The sequence below is a fragment of the Carettochelys insculpta genome, chromosome 3, assembly GCF_033958435.1.
Source record: "Carettochelys insculpta isolate YL-2023 chromosome 3, ASM3395843v1, whole genome shotgun sequence".
NCBI lineage: Eukaryota > Metazoa > Chordata > Testudines > Carettochelyidae > Carettochelys > Carettochelys insculpta.
The window spans coordinates 171,100,331-171,114,297 of record NC_134139.1 but is presented as its reverse complement, the minus strand read 5'-3'; the positions used below and the strand labels follow the sequence as shown (position 1 = coordinate 171,114,297).

The 13,967-nt window shown below is 41.6% G+C and overlaps 1 protein-coding gene across 3 annotated transcripts in view; it reads left to right on the top strand.

Moving 5' to 3' along the window:
- The window catches only part of SH3YL1 (SH3 and SYLF domain containing 1), an 86,346-nt gene that overhangs the window by 3,253 nt on the left and 69,126 nt on the right, over positions 1 to 13,967 (top strand). For all 3 annotated transcript variants that reach the window (XM_074991203.1, XM_074991202.1, XM_074991204.1), the window contains exon 2: positions 12,443 to 12,553. In XM_074991203.1, the coding sequence (XP_074847304.1) occupies positions 12,443 to 12,553 (111 nt within the window). The remainder of the gene's footprint in view (positions 1 to 12,442; positions 12,554 to 13,967) is intronic.

Here is a 13,967-nt window from a genome sequence, read left to right as displayed (position 1 = left end):
ACTGCCTGAGGGGGTGTGGAATGAAACTGAATGTTTGATAACTGGGGGACTGGATAATTTTTTCCTGCACAGTGCAGCTGACAGCATGCCCTCAGCAGGCAGCAGCCCCACAGGGGCCAGCAGCTGCTGCGCACCCAGGCCGGCTGGGGCTTCCTGCGAGCTTGGATGGCCAGCCGGCTGGGGCTCCCTGCGAGCTTGGATGCCCATCCACCTGGGGTGGCATGGCTGCCTGCCCAGAGAGTCAGCCGGGGGAGATGGTGCCAGGGGAGATGGTGCCAGGGCAGCTGGCAGCCTGCCTGGAGCCAATGACAACTGTGCACCCCAGGGTTGGTCACGGCTTCATGCCCCAGCTGCTGGGGCTTTGCATCCTGGGGCAGGCTGTGGATGCTCGCCCAGGGAGCCAGCTCTGGGGAGCCAGCTGGGGCAGCCAGTGGCCTGTGTCTGGCCAACCAGTGTTCCCTGCCCTGGGGTTGGCAGCAACTGACCACTGGGGAGCTGACCACAAGGATCTGGACAGGGGGAGCCAGCAGTCTATCACGGGTTGGCCTGGGCTGTAAGCCCTAGGGCCAGTGGGAGCTGGCCAGCCAGGGAGTCAGCCCCTGGCAGCCAGCTGTGATAATCTAAAAAAGGGCCCAGGCAACTCCCCCACCCTTCCGCCGACCTTCCCCTTATGACCCCACAAGCCACCCCGTCTTCTCCAACATTTTCAGGTGTCCAACCATCAGTTGGTCCCAATAATGTTTGATAACTGGGGTTCTACTGTATTTCCATGCAAGATATGTGAAACATTCACATTTTTTCATGCTTTTGCTACCATTGTAGAGGACATGATATTAAGCTAATGATGGTCGTTCAAAAAAAGAAAAGTATATTAAATTTCTTCCCCCAACTCACGGGGGGCAAAGGGGAGGAGAGGGGAGTGAATGGTATGTCTTCTGTTTTACCCTTATATTGCCATATATTTCGTATTATAGCAGTCTCCAATGATGACCCAGCAGGTGTTCATTTTAGGAACACTGTCACAGCAGATTTGACAAAACACAAAAAAAGGTACCAGTGTGAGATTTCAAAAAACAGCTACAGCACTCAAATCAAGGTATAACAGTCTAAAGTGCTGTCTAAAGTCCAAGAGGGATGAGGTGTGGACCACACTTTCAGAAGTCTTAAAAAGAACAAAATGTCCATGTGGAAACTGTAGAACTGAACCATCAAAAACAAAATCAAACATCTGTTGGGGACATCTGGTGATGAAAATGAACATGTGTTGGTCCACTTTGCTTTAAGCTGTTGTCAAGCAGAACCTATCATCAGTATGGGCGTGTCTTCTGGAATGGTTGTAGCATGAAGGGACACACGAATCTTTAGCATATCTAGCACACAAATATATTGCAATATCAGCTACAATACAACCCTGCAAATATGCTTTAAATCCAAGAGCTGATCTGCTGCAAGCCACTTTGGTGGTGGTGGTATGTTTATATGTGGTGACGGATATGTAGAACTGTGCATCATCTGCACATTTCTGGCAGTTGAATTTGTGTCATCTGACGAGTCTTCCTAGTGTTTGTATTCAGATGTTGAATTGGACCAGTGTGAAAATTCATTTTTTGTGGAGCTCCAGTAAAGAGAGCTGTTTAATGGTGGAGGTGGAATTTCCCATCACTTCTCATTGGATGCATCTTGGAGTGGGTGTTCTTTTGCTTAGTGTAGTGCAAATTTGAATGAAATACACACACAAAGAGACTACATATGCTAGGTTTCTGATTATAATGAACTGGGATGGGTGCATGGGAGAGCGCTTCCGGGTTCCTTACAATTTAGTGTATGCCACATGACAGTAAACAGAGGTTTATGGGGGAAGGGAGGAGAAAACCCCCTGCTGAACAAGTTACAAGTACTAATCTTGACATGAGAGAGTGGGTGTATCTATTTGTGTGTGCGCGCGCGCGTGTGTGTGTGTGTAGTAAAAAAAAAAAAAAAAAAAAAATTGCAATGTCAGTTGGGAATAGACTGCTTGGGCCCCTTTGAGCCTTTGTTCCTTTGATCATCTTTGATGAGCCTTGTGATCACCCTCATCCATTTGATTAATAAGGAAGTCAGGCTGAGCTGGGAAAAATGGGTTTAGAAGCCAGAATCCAAGTAACCAAGAGCAATTGGCAATCAGGGCAGCACACAGAAGCCTTTGAGGGAGACTTTGTAAGAGAGAGGCTTAATATAATTAGCTGTGATTAGAAAAGATTGCATGACCAGACTCAGTGCTGCTCCTCTCTCCTCTGCCTTCATCTACATCCAGATACAGAACCTGACCATAGATGCCTTTACCCAGTTCCTGCTGTGGGTTTGCAGAAACTGGTCTGTCTTTTCCATTCATAAAAACCCATTTCATAAAGCTGAAAACAGTTATAATCCAAATGAGCTGGGAGCAAGAATTTAATAAAAAGATATGAATAGTAGTTGGGAATAGGTCAAAGGTCATAGTGGATTCTTCATCATTGACCATTTTAAATGAAGATTAACTTTTTTCTCCCACAAAAGGTAGGTTGTAGCAATTATTTAGAGAGAGTTCTGTAGAATGTATTGTATAGAAGTCAAATTTGATCAAAATGGTCTTTTTTTGGCCTTGGAATCTATGAATTCCTGTAGTGTTGACAGTCTCTTATACATTTCAGCATCAAACATCTACCGCCTAATTATTTTAAGGTAAGTTTAATTATAATATGGTAAGTTTATATATAAAGTAGGTTGTCATAAATTTAAAATTATTATAACTAGTTTTTAGCATTCTTAATTTATATTAAAAATCCAATTTAAACAAACACTTTTGGCCTGATTTCAATCATGGTTCTGTCCTTAAAGTTTCACTTGAGAGATGTCATGGTTATTGTTGGTGTGTGCGTGTGCGTGTGTGTGTATGTGTGTATACACACAGAGAGGGAGAGAGAGTAATGATTTTCCTATTAAACATAATTTGTTTTCAAATGTTTTTTTGTAACTGCTAGAGCTGAAAAGTCAACATGAGACCTTAGAGGGAAGTTAGACTGACTTCTTTAGTATCACCAGTAACAGGGTTTTGCAGCTTTAAATAAGGTTTTTAGTTACACGTGATCAGCTCCATTGCCTTCAGTGGAGCTACATAGATCCTTCTGAGCTCTGCTTAGCACAAACTGACTCACTAATTCCTCAGGAACTTAATGATTGTTTACCTTATGTATTCTAGTTAATTAAAAGTGAGGAGGAATCACATAACTTGTTAGTTTATACCTAAAACTTCTCTGTGTAGTGTAAACATATATTACTTTTTGTTTTTTAAAGTGCTCCGTACAGCTGCAGCGGTATCATTTTACTCTGTTCTGTTATCAGTACTCATTTAGAGAAATTATATTTCTAGAAAGATGAGAGGAAGTATATGTAGTTTAAGGGCTTGTTTCCAGCTGTTTTGTGTACAGAAGCTATTAGAGCTGAGAGTGCCAAATCATTTTAATGATACTTTTTTTCTCTGGACTGTACTTGCTAAAAGTCAGTCAAATGTTCCTGAGAGTTTTCTCAAGGGTAATAGTTTGTGGGACAGAACATTACTGTGAAAACAAGTTACTAAGTGATGAATTATTTTATTGAAGTCAACTACAAGTGGGCCTAAGGTTATGTATATAGTAAAATACCATGTTGCATCAGGGTTCTAGATTATATACATGGCTCCTAGATGGGAAATGCTGATTTTTTTTTTTTTGATTTTTTTTTTAAAATAGTTGATGTTGCTTTGCATGACTGATGTTAATGGCTTACTTAGTTCTATTTTTGCTGTTCCACCATTTGAGTTTACATAGAAGCTGATGCTTCTGATCAAGATTGAAGAGGTTGGTTCTGACTAAATAAGTTTAAAAACATATTTAATATTCCAGATTACACACTGGGAGATGATCAGATCATCAAATTCTTCTGTGTGGAAAAGAAATATGACTATTAAGAATATTCATTTGTTAGCAATATCTATAATGTAGGTTTTAAGAGCTTTTGATCAGAGCAAGGAGATAAAATAACAAATGTACATAGATAAGAAAGATCTGTTTGGACAAACATGTAAAATTATGAATGCTTTAAAGGCAGATGGTGGAATCCAGCATATCATTAGTATATAGTTTAAATAAAGGCAAGCTATGTATATTAATAACATTGTGATGGATGGACTAAGTACAGAGGCCCCCTAGTGGAGGTCTTGTGATCCTGCCTCACTCTGCCCCAGGAAAGAGCAGAAGAAAAGTCCTCAAGGCAATCTAAATGGCTGCTCCCCTGCTGCCACAGACAGGGACCAAGAGAGTAACCAGTCAGGCCCTAGAAGGGCCATTTAAAAGGAAGCAGGGGAGGCAGAGCAGCCACCAGTTGCTACCTGTTGCCCACATAGGAAGGTGGGGCAGAGAGCTGGAAGCAAAAGCTAGCTCTTTCTTGGCGTGAGGGGAATGATGGAGGGATTGGGTAAACTCGTGCCCCCCCTGGAATTTCTTCACATACCTGGGTGGGGGCACATTCCCCAGTTTGGGAAACCATGGTATAGAAAGGCATTCAAGGACCCTAGCACTAGAAAAACTATTCTTCCCTGAAGGAACAGTCATTTGTTACTGATGGCTTTGATTCTCATTTTTCACCCTACGTGAGATGTCCCACACCTCAGCATCTTCAGGATATTGTCTAGAATGGTCAGTATTAGATGGCCTGTTCAACACAGAGTGGCTCAACATTGAATTTTCACTGCAAAGTGGGTCACAATATGGGTTACAATAAAAATTCACAAAGCACAGTGGATCTCACAATTTGATTCTGACATACCACCAGTTTCTAACGTGGGCTTCCCATTAATATGTCTGACTTTTTTCTTTTTTATGGTCTATAAAAAAGACCTCAATCTTTTTTTTCAAACTTATCTTCTGCTGTCCACATGTTAGCCAATGTAGAACATGTTGGAAAAGAAATTTTCACATTTTTTTTTCCCCACCATTTTTTAAAGAAGTTCCGAATCCTCAAAGTTAAAATGGTCTTTCTTTTAAATATTTTATTTATCAAAATTTTTATCAACTTTTTTTTCAAAATATAAAATTGTAAAGGCGTTCATATTTAGCAAAACTCAGATGTGGTAAATGGAACATTTTAGTAATTTTCATAATTTGAAGAAGTTTCTTTAGTGGGGAGTTGGTTAAATCAATAGTCAGTGGATGTATTGTTTTAAGAAAAAGACCATATGTTGAAGCCAAAACCTTTATTTTCCAAACTTTGGATAGCTCTGGCCAATAGAATAAAAGAGTCTTAAGTGAAAGTCTTACATGAAGCAAGATAATCCTTTAAAATAGAATTTTGGATGAGGAATTTCTCATAAGCTTAAGCATAAGGAAATTTTTGACAGTGGTTATGTAACTGGTGTGGTGTCACCACTGTATCATGTTGACTGGCAGTGTTGTCCCTCATTTTTTCCATCCATGGGTGGAATACATTTTATGTGCATGAAGGCATGAGCCGATGCACACCACCAACAGAAGCACAAGCTGCCTAGTGAGGGTGGCTGTGGACATTCAGCTAATTAGCTGGGAAGCACCTGAATCTTTCCATGACACACCTTAGTAGGGCATGCTGCTTTTATGAGCAAATTGATGTGATTCTGGGTAAGGACCCAACTATGGTCATGAAGAACTTCCTGGAATCCTGAGGAGAGACTACTTGGCTATCCTGTGAGCGCAGCAAGGATGAGGAGATGGAGGCCGATGAAGAGGGGGAAGACACTGAGTAAGCCAGTCAGCAGTCTGCTGAGGAAGTTTATCCTGCCAGCAGCTAGGTATTCTTCATTATCCTGGAAGCAGTCCCTTCATAGTAGGATGGGCGAGAGTCAAGCAATGGTGGAGAGGGCTCTTCTAGTGAGCATATTTTTTTAAACCGCTACAGGTGAGATGTGGCTGGAGTGGTGCATCTATGCGTTTAATCCTTTTTGGAGATCTCCATAAAGATCTCAGGTACCCTTTTATTTTTCTTACAAGATTTTTGGGGAGGTCTGATTTATTCTGGCTTCCACGATAGCACACCTTGCCACACCAAGTCACCAGTAAGTAAATGGGAATCATAGCATTCTTGGGTATTTCCCAGCCCTGTACCCACAGAGTATGAGCATATTTTGCTTTTCACTCTATTATTCTTAGGAGGCTGCTTTTTTTTTTTTTTTTTTTTTTTGGGCAAATGGGCTTTGTTGCAAGGAAAGGTTCCAGGACTGGTATTCCTGAGGTATAAACTGTGGCTGTTGGTGAGAATCTTTATAAGGTTGGGAGGTTGTAGGAGAGAACAGGCCTGTCACCTAGGGCCTTATGGAGTGTGGCGTCCTGATTAAGTGTGTTATGGGATACTTCTTGAAGTGGCCATAACACACTGAGTAATGGCTCTAAGCTGTTCAACATCCATGCTAGCCCCTTCTAATAGTCTGTTTCAGGGTAGGCTTTGGAAAAGTGGTATAAAAATTCTTTTGGCTGTTTGTTTTCCATGGCAATAGGGGATTGAAAAAAAAAAAAAGCTTTGTCCACATATGTTTTCTGGAAATACCATCACTGGACCTAACCAGGTTATTCTCAGAATCACAGGCACATTCTCATGTTCCTCAGCTAACATCATACGTGCCATCATGTGCCAACAATGCCCAGATGCCTTGTATATTGGACAGACTTCAAACTCCCTTAGACAAAGAGTTAATGGGCACAAAACAGACATAAAAACACTCCACATCCACAAACCAGTTAGTCAACATTTTAATGGAATGGGGCATTCTGATAATGACTTAAGGGTATGCATGTTACTGGAAAAAAAACTTTGAACAGCGGTGTGACAGAGAAACAGCAGAGCTGGCTTTTATATTCAAATTCGGCACATTCAGGTGGTTTGAACCAGGATGGGAACTTTGTGTGTCACAAAAGGGGCTCGTCTGCATACTTGGCTTAATCTAATTCTTGACCTTCCCCCCGCCCCACGCTTCCACACTCTGATTTGCTCACCTTGATCATTTTTTTTTCTGATTTGTCGTTCTTGATCACTGTTTTTGGTTCTCTGTGCCTTAAATATTGAGTCTTTTCTGGTATGGCTATGGTCTGAAGAAGTGGGTCTGTCCCACGAAAGCTCACCTAATAAATTATTTTGTTAGACTTTTTAAAGTGCTACTTGACTGCTTTTTTTGTTTTGATAGAGGAGGACAGAATGCCACGCCAACCAGGTACGGCAGGTATGAGTAGTTCATGCTATTGTGTTATAAATCCATGGTATGTCCACGTTTTGAATATTACATACAGATGTGGTCACCTTATCGCAAAAAAGATATCTTGACATTTGGAAAAGGTTCAGAAAAGGGCAACAAAAATGATTAGGGATTTGGAACAGGTGCCTGTGATAGGACGGGGTTTCTGGGCACAGCTAGAGAAATCAATTCAGGGTACCTTTGCTTAAAATCCAGGCCCCGTAGAGTCCCAGGCTGGGATTTCCTTCTCAGTAAGGCAAATCCAACCAGCCACAACACCACCTCTGCCAGCCCCACTGGTCAGCCAGAAGCCACACAAGCAAACCTACAGACTTCTCAGCTGCTGTACCAGCCCAGACCAACAACCCCCAACTTAAGGTGAGAGGCTCTTAAGCCTGTTTCAGCCAATGCTGAACAGATTCTTCTGGACCCCAAAGGGTCTAAGCCCAGACCCTGATCAATAGGTACTTGAATCCTACGCAAGCAACACCAATTCTGTAGATCTAACTATCTAAAGATTTATTAATAAAAAAGAAACAGGGTTAGAGAGAAGAATTGTTCAGCCCAATGTCCTGGCTGGGACTGAGTTCACACCTCTTGTGCAGCTTACCACTGAAACATTTTCTAACACAGCTACATAGCTAAAATCTATAACTCTATATACATACATGATACAGACATATATAAGAAGCAAACATAGATACCTCACGTGGCCTCCCAGCACAATATTTGGGGCCAATAGCCACAACGGGCATTAAAATGGCTTTCAGATCCATTATAAAAATCCAGCGATGTGACAGTGCCATATGAAGAAAGGTTAAGAAGACTGGGTCTTTTCATCTTCAAAAACTACAAAAAAAAAAAGAGAGAGACTAAGGGGGAATATGATAGACAGAGAGAGAAAATCATGACTGGTGTGGAAAAAGTGAATAAGGAAAAGTTATTTACTGGTTCCCACAACAAAAGAACTAGGGTGTCACCAAATGAAATTAATGGGTAGCAGGTTTAAAACTAACAAAAGGAATTTTTTCTTCACGCGGCACATAGTAGGCCTGTGGAATTCCTTGCCAGACGAAGTTGTGCAGACCAAGATTTTAACAGGGTTCAAAAAAAGAACTAGAAAAATTCATGGAGGTTAGGTCCATCAATGGATATTAGTCAGGATGGGTAGGAATGGTGTCCCTACTCTCTGCTGTCAGAGCCTGGAAAAGGACGTCAGGAGAGGGATTGTTTTCATGATTACATGTTCTGTTCACTCTGTCTGGAACACCAGGCATTGGCCTCTGACAGAAGATAGGGTACTGGGATGGATAGACTGTTAGTCTGACCCAGTGTAGTCATTCTTATATTCTTATGTTGTGTTTTATTAAATAAATATATTGTGAATGTTGGAGCAAATTCAAGAAAAAATCATTTAGTTTTAAAATTACAATTCAGTCCTATGAAAATTGTGGGAGTAGGAACTAATATGGAGAACAAATATATAGTATTTATTAGATGCATTGTAGTAGCATATGGAAATCCCAAATAGCATTGATTCCCCACTTTAGTAGGTTCTGTAAAATTGGGGTAGATGTTTTTAGAAGATAAACAATTTTCTATATGTGCTGTTTTTCTGTTTCCCTCTCTCCCTCCGCTCATCTTTTGTATTGTGTTAGGATACTCAGATCGCTAAGAATCTGACACAAATTGTGTGTATGTCGGTTATGAGAATATGCCACAAGATTCCATCAAGGGGTCCTTTCCTCTTTCAGAATTCTTCTAGGGCATACCTTACCCTGTGTCTACACGAGCCCCTTCCTTTCAAAAGGGGCATGTTAATGAGCAGCTTTGAAAGATGCTAATGAGGTGCTGCAATGAGTATGCAGTGCCTCATTAGCATAATGGCAGCTGTGGCGATTCAAAAGTATGGCTCTTCGAATTGCGCGCCGCCTGTGGAGATGGGACCTTCCGAAAGGACCCCCCAGTCTTCAAAAGCCCTTCTTCCTAACACCAGATAGGAAAAAGGGCTTTCAAAAACTGGGGGGGTCCTTTCAGAAGGTCCCGTCTCCACAGGTGGCGTGCAATTCGAAAAGCCGTACTTTCGAATCACCGCGGCTGCCATTATGCTCAGGAGGCACTGCATATTTATTGCAGTGCCTCATTAGCATCTTTCAAACCCACTCATTAACATGCCTCTTTCGAAAGGAAGGGGCTCGTGTAGACCCCGCCTTAATGTTATCAAATGTGGTCTAAACTTTTATTATGGAATTCAAACAGAAACCAAAACTATTTTGAGACCTGATGCTTTTATTATGATTGCCAGGTCACACAGTTTACTTTCCTCATTGAAACTATTGGTTACATTGCCTTTGTTCAGTAGCATCGGAACAAAGGAATTGCCACACTTGGTCAGACTAGCAGTGTTGTCTCTGAACAGATACTTTAAAGAATGGTAAAGAGCCCTGTAGTGGGCATCAATGGCATAATCAGCCTCTCCAAAAAGGTCTCATCCTGATTTCTGTTGTTCAGAGATCGGTTTAAAGCATGAAGTACAAGATTTAATATCCCTTTCAAAACATTTGTGATTATGACAACTCTGAATATGGAGCAGAAATACAATTGTTTTAATGCCCATATGCTTAAATATCTACCTTTTTTTAGAACTCTTCACAAAATATTTTTAAAATGTTTTAATATTTGATTGTCACTAAGAAAATTGAATTAAAAATACAAATAACAGCATATAACCATTCCTGACATTTATTTGCATTTGAATGTAATGTTCATCCTAATGTATTTACATTTGAATGTCTGTATCAAATCTGTGGTTTATGGCACCTAAGAGGCAGGTTAAAGTACAGAACAAATACATTTTTTAGCAATTTTTACAGCTGGATTGTTTGTCATAAAATTTAAACAAAGATTTTTCTGGACTTTTGTGAAGTATCTCAGAGTTTAGGCTTTGATATTAATAGAAAACTTAAGTGTTCTCCCCAGCCAGGCCGTTTCTACACGTACGGCCCAAAATGTGCTAATGAGACATGGATGCAAATCCCACTTGCCTTATTAGCATAAGGTCACGTGATTTGGAGACTGGAAGACGCTCTTCTGAACTCCAAAAGAACATGTAGAAGTGCAGCCGGTGGGGGTGGGGTCTTCCGGAAGGAAGTCCTCCTTCCAGAAGCCCCTTCTTCCCCAAAATTTTCACTTCTACATGTTGTTTTGGAGTCCAGAAAAGCATCTTCCGGACTCCAAATCATGTGACCTTATGCTAATGAGGCATGGGGAATTTGTATCTGAACCTCATTAGCATATTTCAGAGGAAGTGGCAAGTGTAGAAACATCCCCAGTGGTGGGAGTGAAAACAAGAAGAAATAGTCTTCACTTTCTCTATGCTTTATATCATAAGCACTGTTCGCTTCACAGGGAGTCCTCCTTTTTTAATTTAAAGGCCCTGAAAGTGAACAAATTCCTTCTATTATGGATTAAGAGGTAGCGCAGGGGACAAAGCATATTTCCAAAGGAAAAAGGCTTTCACTAAGGACGGGCAGTCAGCATCAACTTCTGTTTAATACCAAGAGAGTCCAGCTGAAAATCCTCTGTAAAATTCCAACTGTGGAAGTGTTACAGGAAGGAAGATCCTCAGTCATTTAGGCTGTGTCTGTACTATCTCCCTACTTCGAAGGAAGGTTGGCAAGTAGGGTGTTGGGAGATTATTAATGGAGTGCTGTGCTGGATATGCAGCACTTCATTAAGCTAATTCTCCCCTATGGCAACTTCAAAGTGTTAAATTTTGAAGTTCTGGCTCATAAGTAGTTGCAGCTAACACGCTGGTACATCAAAGTGCCTGGGCAACTTCGAAGTCCCTTTATTCTTCAAAATTTTGCCCAGACACTTCGAAGCACTGGCGGGTTAGCCAAAGCTACATGTGAGCCGGCACTTCGAAGTTTAACGCTTCAAAGTTGCAGCAGGGGAGAATTAACTTAATGAAGTGCTGCATATCCAGCACAGCACTCCATTAATAATCTCCCAACGTCCTACTTACCATCCTTCCTTTGAAGTACGGAGGTAATGTAGACAAGCCCTTGGGTTTATATATCAAACATCATCATCATCGGTGCCATTCTACACTCAACACCACTCAGCCAGCTTTTTAAAAGACTTATAATTACATTCAGATCTTTAAGTTAATTAGATTTGTTTCACTTAAGCAATTAACATACAGAATGTTTGCCACTTGTTTATTAGCAATTATTACTTGGTTATAGCCAAAATATGGTAGGTGCTTAAAAAATTAAATTACTGATCATGCCTAAAAGGCTATAAAATCTTAGGCTCCACTCCAGTAAATGTATACTTGCGAGTAATTTTACACAAGTAGTACTTTTGTGTCCACACATCAAGGAGGGCCACCACTCTTCCCTTAGGACAAGTAAAAGGGAAAAAACCCCACCCCTCACTTGTGCATCTAATGAAGTGAATCTTTGCCCAAGAAAGTTTATGCCCCAAAATATCTGTTAGTCTACAAGGTGCCACAGGACTTCTTATTAATTTAGAAGTGCTCATCCTTTTTTACTGGTTTGTACTTCTAAAGTGTCAAGAAAGATCAACCTAACACAATAAACCAATGCAATAAGAACAAATTTGCATGGAGGACTCCTACATAATATAGCAGTCACTATGCACGAGTGGGGAGCAGGGGTTTCAGAGGAGGATTTAAAGAGAGAGTCTCAGTAAAAGGGAGGGCCAAAGCTGACAAGGTCTATTCAGTCAGGGTGGATGTGGCCTATTATCGGCAGTTAATGTGGAGGTGTGAACATCCACACTAGCAATTGATAATGGGCCACATCCCCCCTGACTAAACTGATTTGATTTCTCCTCTCTTGCTGTTCACCACTCCACATTAAGAGCCATATCCACTCTGACTGAATAGACCTTGTAAGTTCTAGCCCTCCCCTTTACTGAGACTCCCTCTTTAAATCCACCTCTGAACCCCCTGCCACTCATGCATCTGATGAAGTAGGTCTTTGCCCACGAAAGGTTATGGTCCAAAATATCTGTTAGTCTATAAAGTGCCACAGGACTGCTGTTGTTTTTGAAGATACAGACTAACTCAACTACCTCTCTGATACTTGCCACTTCTAAATTGTAATTCCAAGAGTATAATTTCAGTAGTCACTTTATACATTTGTCTTTTGTGTTTTATAGTGAATAATCCTATACCTTCCAACTTGAAGTCAGAAGCAAAAAAGGCAGCTAAAATATTACGAGAATTTACAGAAATAACTTCCAGAAATGGACCTGATAAGATCATTCCAGGTTAGTAAGAATACAAGTTTCTTTCAAATGAAGGGCCAACTTCTTCAGACCTCTTTTGGGCAAAACTCCCATTGTCTTCATGATTGCTTACTGTGTTCATTGTCCATTTTCACAGAGTTCTTGTGCTGAATCCTTCTCACAGCTTGTTCCTCTCTTCCACCATCCCAGTTATCCCCACTAGCAGAAATTATTTTCAGAGTGGCTCTATAAGTGTATGGTGTGGATGAGGTCTCCATATTTGCCTTCTATAAACTGGCATTTAGTAATTAAAACCTGCACATCTGTTGTAGTTTGTTACTATAACCAGAATCTTTAGGATAGAATCTAACCTTGAGAAATACATTTTGAAGATGCTATATGGCTAAAAATAATCTCTGTACACATTTTTCCTGTGAACCAATTGTAAATCAAAATGGTGGATAAAGGAGTTACCCTAGTAGAAAACTGGTATCAGAGTTAAGCCATCTGACTCCTTTACTGTCTCTTTTTTTTCCCCATGTCATTTCTTTGTTTTCCAAGGTGTTCTAATTTGTCCCATATTCCAAAGTTTTTCTTTAATTTTAAACTCAGTGTTCTAGAAGACATACGTAGTAAGACTTTAGATTTTCTTTTTTGATGTTACTTCATTATGATGCCAAGTATTGAACAACGAGCTAATTATTTTTATAAAAATATTAGGGGATTGCACCCCCTGCTCACCGTGCTTGCCAATCCCCCTCTCTTCCTGAGGAGGAGGGACCAGGTAGCCATGTGGCCAGCCCCAGCCTTTCTGGGGAGGTTAGAGAGACACATGGCCAGCTCAGGCCTTCCAGGGGGGTTTAGGAGCTGTGCAGCCAGCCCCAGCCTTCCTGAGGCCTTCCCCCAACACTGGTCCCGTTTCCCATCTCCACACCCTCCTGTTCCCTCTCTCTGCTTCCTGAACCCTCCACCTCCTTCCCTTGTCAGGAAGGTTTGCAGGAAGTTGTGGTGTACAGTTCTGTCAGGACAGTAGAGGAGGCAGGGCACAATTGGGCCACCTCTGACTACAGGGAAGGAAAGAACCTGGAGCTAGTCTCTGATGCTAGGCCATGGTGGAGAGGGAAGAGCCAAACTCTGGCTGCTGCTACCAACTCCTCCACCCCCAGGATCGGACAGCAGGAAGTGGCTCCCCTGTTAGTAGCAAGAGTCAGCTCAGCTTTGAAAGACTCCTTTCCCACCTTCCCTTCCCTCCTGCTTGATGGCAGTGGCTGCTCTCAACACCTCCCATCATCCATGGCTGGAAGCGGCCCAGCTCTGCCCTGCCTCCCTTACAGCCCCATCATAACTGTGTGTCCAGCCGTGCCTTCCCAAAGGGTTGGGAAGCTGCATGGCCAGCCCTGGCCTTCCCAGGGCCTCAATCCCTCCCTGGTCCCTCTTGCTGCCTACACAGACACAT